The following is a 6,624-nucleotide window of genomic DNA, read 5'->3' as shown; positions in this document are numbered from 1 at the left end:
GAACGCAGCCGTAGGTTATATGGCTGGAGCGTGTATGGGTGTGCGAAATTGTGGTCAGTTTATATATATCTGTATAGATTCAACACCGGCTGACCAACGGTGTAACTTCATCACAGTCACAGACATTCGCGTATAGGGCTGTTGCTGTCCAGCCAAAAATAAGTGAAATATAAAAGTAATGCTCAGGTCCGTAAAATACTTAATTTATAGCTTGATAAGTCATCTTAATTCATTAAATAGCCTGGTCTATGTCTGGTGCTGTCAAAATACATAACTGTCTCTTCAGAGACATTACAGCAAGACCACATCCACATCCTCAGCGCTCCTGAGGTGCTTACGCGCTTGTGAGGCGTATCCCAAACAAACAACCCCCCAAGCTGAAGTGGAGCCAATACCTAGCCCAGAGTAGGCTATACAGCAAATCATTTATAGTCATTTTACAGGTCTATTTCAAAAGAGGAACACGCATTTGAATTGTTACGCATCCCGAAAGAAGAAACTTCTTGCTTGATGTTCGTCAAATTCACAGTCGATCGTTGTTACATGGTTACTTTTTAGTTAGCCACTGCTTACTGTGCTCATTAATGATTATCATGGAGAAGACTTTGTGCTTTGAAGGAGTCAGTAGCCTTCAAGACTAAAACATCACCGGTATGAAGGATCGACTTGGTGAATTAACTGCCGTAAGTAGCATCTAATCCATACTTTATTGTGTTGGTTACCTACGTATCACCTTTCTTCCTGGTGGATAATTCATCGGTTCTTTATATATATATATAGAACAGGCGTCCAGTTGAGGAGGAATCAGTCACAGTCGAAAGAGATGGATTTATGGAAGTTTTTTTCAGAATGGTGAGTATAGGCTAATCCTAGGCTATAATTCCCTGCTTACTGTTATAACGGCTGTTATAACTGCTCATATGGTCTTGAATCCACTGTCCAGGTGGAAGAGGTCAGGGGACTCATCGATAAGATCTCAAACCACGTGGAAGACGTGAGGAAGAAACACAGCATGATCCTGTCTGCACCCAATCCGGACGAGAGTAAGTTTCCCCCTCAACACATCATCACACACTCATCTTGAAAGCCAATACCCTCATAAAGTAAGCCGGAGACATTTGGATATTTAGGTTGTTTCAAGCTTATTTGGACTATTTTGAGTAGTTCTTGGGCGAAAGTTTGAATTTAAATGTGGCATTGGGTGGTCTCTTAATATTTGTATTCTGACCTGGTGAGGGTGTTCAAGCATAACCAGAAGGCCATACTTCCTCTGTAGCATTGTCCTCCTCAAATAAATGGCTGGCTTCCAGGAAGCCTGAGTAGGAAACACTGCTAAGCCAGATCCAGGTCATTCAGTGGGTGGTTTCTGACTGACCCTCTTAGGACGGTTATTTAAGCTGGGATCCTGTCCCACTGCCCTCACAGGCATTATGGAGTATCTGTGTGTGTTTTGGTAACACTTCTCATTTAGTCGACTTTTCTTACAGAGTGATGTGATCAATCGCTTACATTGAGTGTATAAACTGAGAATTGGCAGATTCAGATTCTGGCAGATAGCAAGAAAGACACTGTAGTGTGTGTGCGTGTGGGTGCGTGTGTGTGTACGTGCGTGTGTGTGTGCGCATGTGTGTGTACGTGCGTGCGTGTGTGTGCGTGTGTGTGCGTGTGTGTGTGCATATGTTTGTGTGCGTCTGTGTGTGTGTGTGTGTGTGTGAGAGCATACTGTAATGGGTATGCTCCCTCACACTGAGTCAGACTTGTCAAGCTGTGCTGTTACAGCTGTGAAGGCATCAATAGCTGAGCTTGTTCAGAGTTGATCCACTGTTGAGACACATCGGACATGAAGAGCCAATCTAAACCGTGCCGGGACAAAGACCTTTAGTTCATTACTAATGTAAGCAGAATTACCATCAGCAGCAGGAACACAATACATGCAATGTTACTGTACGTTATGGCAAAAGACAAAAGTGGAGCCAGTTATATCCAAAGCTGTCTCCATGTTATGCACCACGACCAAAAGCGAATTCCTAGTACGTTAAAAAACTAATTCTGATTCTGATGTTTAGACATATTATTGACACACATTATTTGTTTGGACAAATTGAATGATAAGGTATCCCAAGGTTACCATTGGCTCTGAAAGGTGGAAGATTGTTTTGTTTTATTTGTTTGCAGTAAAGTGGACAGTGCAGTGCCTAGTGATAGCTTGGTAACACTAGTTTGATTTCATAATGTTATCCATCGTTTCTGTGTCTGGGCAATCTGGCCACTAACTTCCTGTCTTGGTATTTTCATCCAGGGACGAAAGATGAACTTGGTCAGTTGACCAACGAGATAAAAAAGAATGCCAACTTTGTGCGAGTCAAACTAAAATGTAAGTTCAACCATTAAGCTGTTTATATTATCAATAGTGTAACATTGAGATACAATACTACAGGTATGATAGTGCTGGCTCTGTCTGTTCTCTGCAGCCATGGAGCAGAGCCTGCCGAAGGACGACAGCGCTAACAGGGCCTCCGTCGACTTCCGCATCCAGAGAACGCAGGTCAGGAAACAACCCTCTGGCAGCTCCCTCCTCATATTCTAGCCGTCACCGGCATGTACAAACATGTTACATCGTTTTTTGGGTTTAGGAAAGAATGTCACCACATCTCACGCACATTCTCAGCTCTTGAAGAGAGAGTTAAAGAGAGAGACTGACAAAACGGACAGATAAAAATGTGTTTGAAATTGCGTTTTTCGGGATGCAAGGCTGGGATTGCTCATTCGTCTCAGGTTTGAGCTCTCCTGCCTTCCTAACGTCGGCCTTACACCTACCGACTTTCCCCCCGATCTCAAAGTCTCAGACAAAATTCCAAAGTCAGAATAAAATCTTGAGAGTCTTGCTGGAGTTGCTGTGCGCTCCCGTGATCACAGTCGTTAGGTGTAAGGTGGTCTTAAAACTCGATTCTCGCCAGTCTTTGTCACGTCTTGGCCTTACGACAATATCAGACATGTTTGATATTCTCACAAGTCTTTAGTCTTGTCTTATGCAAATTGTGTGGTTCAATGACGTGACCATTATCAACAACCAATAGGCGATTTGCAGAATCCTAGTCTGCGACTTAAAACTCTTTTAAAAGCCTTTAGATGTGAGAGGGTGTCAGGTGACAGTCTTTTTCAAATATTTTAAAAGTGTTATCAAAGTCTTCTAGTGTATGTCATAACGCTCTGGTTCTCCCCGTCCTCAACAGCACACTGTCCTCTCCCGGAGGTTCGTAGAGGTCATGACTCAGTACAACGAGACTCAAGTGTCCTTCAGGGAGAAGAGCAAAGGAAGGATCCAGAGACAGCTGGAGATAAGTGAGTGGTCAACAATGTCTGGCCTGTCATCGGGCCAGGAACACGGAAGGGAGACCACACCTAAGGGCTTCCACCCCGTCCCTAGGATGACACTGAATCACCAGCCTGGTAGAGAGACACGCTGAATCATACTGCTTTCATATCACCTGTCCTTCCTGAATAGGCACTGTACTATCCGGCTGATCCATGCAAAACACCAAAGGTGTGGGAAGTAGATGAGTTTTGTGAAGAATCTTTCTCATTATCACAAATTATTATTATTCCAGATTTTTTCTTTTTCTTATTTAACCGTTATTTAACCGGGGAAATCCTGTTGAGATTACCATCTCTTTTTCAAAGGAGCCCTGGCCAAGATACTGGGTTACTGATTACTGGGACTGTTTTCGCCATCATGCTTGCGGAAGCACCTTTCATTTCTTAACTAAACCGTTGTCATTCTGAAACATTGAAGGGAAATGAGAATCACAGTTATTTCCCCTGAAATGTGAATCGGGGGAAATGAGAATTTAATTTCCCTTTCTGAATGATAGCAGCTTAACACTTTCTGTATTACATCAACATTATATACCGCCCTGCCCTATAGACTAATAAGAGGGAAGCCATTGCTAAATGTACATTTTAACAGTTATATTGTTTATGAATAACCACAAAGTATAGTAGTGGTTGATGGTAAACACTTAGGGGCCTATATATATATATATAGGCCCCTAAGAACACTGCTAGCACCATGGTCCCCGCAGACAGCGGTAATGAGACTCTTCAGCACACCGCTATCCAGACAGGGAAGAACCCGACACTGGAGACACCCACCCGTGCTCCCGTTGCCTGGGAAACGCCCCGCGCGCTGCCGGTTCACCTGTCTCACAGAGGAGACGATCACATGACTGACCTGCTTTACACCGCGTTGCCGTCGCAAGGCTTTGTGGGTCTGCGCTGCGTTATTATGGCTACGTTGACCCGGAGTGGAAGGAGTTCGACTCACGTCTGCTCCCTGTAGCGGGTTATTAGTGAACCGCGGGAGTGGATCTGGTCATGTTTTGCAGCGTTGCGTCCCTCCGAGGAATCGCTCGCTGGAGTGTGTCTGGATCACAGCCACTATCTGCAGAGGCCTCATCCCCACGGGATGCGTTATTGTACAGGATAGGGGAGATATAAATATGAGCATTTGTTTATAGTTTCAGCACCTGGTTCTTATTGGGGGTTGCCCTCTTCCACTGAAACAGAGATCCCATAGGAGACGCTTCTGTGTGGCCCCTACATCTAGTACAGTCTATGCTTTCACTGAGGGAGTTTCTATGTATCTACAGGCGTTCAGTAGCGCCAACATCGTTCAGTTACCTAGACAGTTACCGATTGTGATTACAAAGAGTTTGCCACTATAAAGAGCGACGTTCTGTGAATCAACATGGCGAGCCCCCCACCCTCCACCCCCACTCTGACACAGCTGGTCACAAACACCAACAATTAAATTTTCTTCTCTTTAAGCTGGAAAAGTGACCAGCAACGAAGAGTTGGAGGATATGCTGGAGAGTGGCAACCCATCGATATTCACCTCAGATGTAAGTTCCCTCCGTTCGCTGGTCTTTTCTATTGCCTGACAACCATGTCAAGAATCTGAGATGTGACTACTAGCGCCATCTGGTGGGGGAAATGCATTCAGATAAAATCCAGTACAGTATGGCGTGGCAATGTACAGCAGGTTGAGGTTCAGTTACATATGCTGTTTACTGCACATCCGTATGAACCTCCCCTGAAGTAACGAGACTCTCATCTGTCCTCAGATCATCTCAGACTCCCAGATCACTCGGCAGGCCTTGAACGAGATCGAGTCACGGCACCAAGACATCATGCGTCTGGAGTCCAGCATAAAGGAGCTCCACACCATGTTCATGGACATGGCCATGCTGGTGGAGACCCAGGTACGGTGTTGGGACACATGTCCAGGAATCGCCTCCGTCACGTCTGCTTTGTTTCAGTGCTTTGATCTCACTCTTAACATTATTATGTGTCTGGTTAAAAAGGGAGATATGGTCAACAACATTGAGAAGAACGTTTGTAATGCAGCTGAATACATATGCAGTGCTAAGGAGGAGACTAAAAAAGCTGTAAGATATCAGAAGAAATCCCGGAGGGTAAGTCTCTCTCCCACATCAAAGGTCACACACTGGCCTTTTTGCTGCGATCGTGAGGACTGCATGCTTTATTTTTTGATACAACGCAAGTCTTTTTGTACCAGTGAAACTGATTAAAAATGTTATGATTCAAATAGAAGATCAAATGTTGATAATCATAATGCAACACCTGTCTATATCTGGACGCTGATCTAAATGACATTTTAAGCTAATACTGACATATTTATAGTCATGTTTTTAATGGTTAATATGTACTGTCCCTGTACAAATAAAAGCATAAATAAATATCTTATAGACATGGGCGCCTTGCTTGCTGAGGAAACAGAATCACCCTCAGGGCTGAATCTGACTAATTTTGTCACTAGAAGCAGCCTTAGCTATGGCTGCAGCACCACTAACCTAATATAACGTCTTTGTCCCTGTCCCCGGCAGAAATACATCCTCATTGCCCTAGCTCTGTTGATCCTGCTTGCCGTCATTTCACTAATTGTTGGCCTGTCACTTGGACTTACCAAACCCCCTGAATGAACCCTGCCCTGCTACCGGCCTCACGTAACTACCGCACATCACGCTCATTAACCAATCAACTCACACTCTCACACTCGAGTAGCCTATCAGGATGAAATGTGAGGATATTGCTCTAAACACATTTTTTTTCTCTTCCTTTTCCTCTTTTTGCAGAAACGTCTCTACCTTGCCTTTTGTGTCGTAGTTGCTCTACTAGTTCTGCTCATTCTTATTGTGGGGATCTTCGAGTGACACAGAATGACTTCAGAATGAGATCAGTCAGCACAAACCTGGCCTGGTCTACCAACCTCATCAATTCCAATTGGTTCATGCAAATGTATTTACACTGTCTATGCATACTGTATAACACAAGATCAATGGAGTCAATTCTTTAAAGCTCAGGATAACAGTTTATAATTCCAGTTGTGTAAATCATTGATTGTAATGTAATATCCCTGATTTAAATTTGTGATTTAATATTCCTGACGTGATTTAATCACATTATGTAAAAAAAGAAAAAATATATATTAATGTTTTTTATTTATGCTTGGAATTTTTGACAGTGTTGGCTAATTACATTTATAGATTATAATTTTTTATAATTATCTTTGTTCTCTCTGAGTACAGTACCCGTGAAGCCGTC

At 43.5% G+C, this 6,624-nt stretch overlaps 1 protein-coding gene across 1 annotated transcript; it reads left to right on the top strand.

The window, feature by feature from the left end:
* Nucleotides 1-653: 653 nt before the first annotated feature.
* Nucleotides 654-6,308, top strand: stx2b (syntaxin 2b; the record flags this gene model as incomplete). Its single annotated transcript, XM_084439484.1, has 10 exons — nucleotides 654-683; nucleotides 781-852; nucleotides 944-1,043; nucleotides 2,300-2,374; nucleotides 2,472-2,545; nucleotides 3,234-3,342; nucleotides 4,828-4,901; nucleotides 5,124-5,261; nucleotides 5,364-5,474; nucleotides 6,156-6,308. The coding sequence occupies 10 exons, from the start codon at nucleotides 654-656 to the stop codon at nucleotides 6,231-6,233; spliced, it is 861 nt and encodes a 286-aa protein (XP_084295610.1). The 3' UTR covers nucleotides 6,234-6,308.
* Nucleotides 6,309-6,624: the final 316 nt, after the last annotated feature.

Source organism: Borostomias antarcticus (assembly GCF_949987555.1).
Source record: "Borostomias antarcticus genome assembly, chromosome: 6".
Taxonomy (NCBI): Eukaryota; Metazoa; Chordata; class Actinopteri; order Stomiiformes; family Stomiidae; genus Borostomias; species Borostomias antarcticus.
The sequence above is the reverse complement of the archived record's forward strand: the minus strand, read 5'-3'. Positions and strand labels throughout refer to the sequence as shown.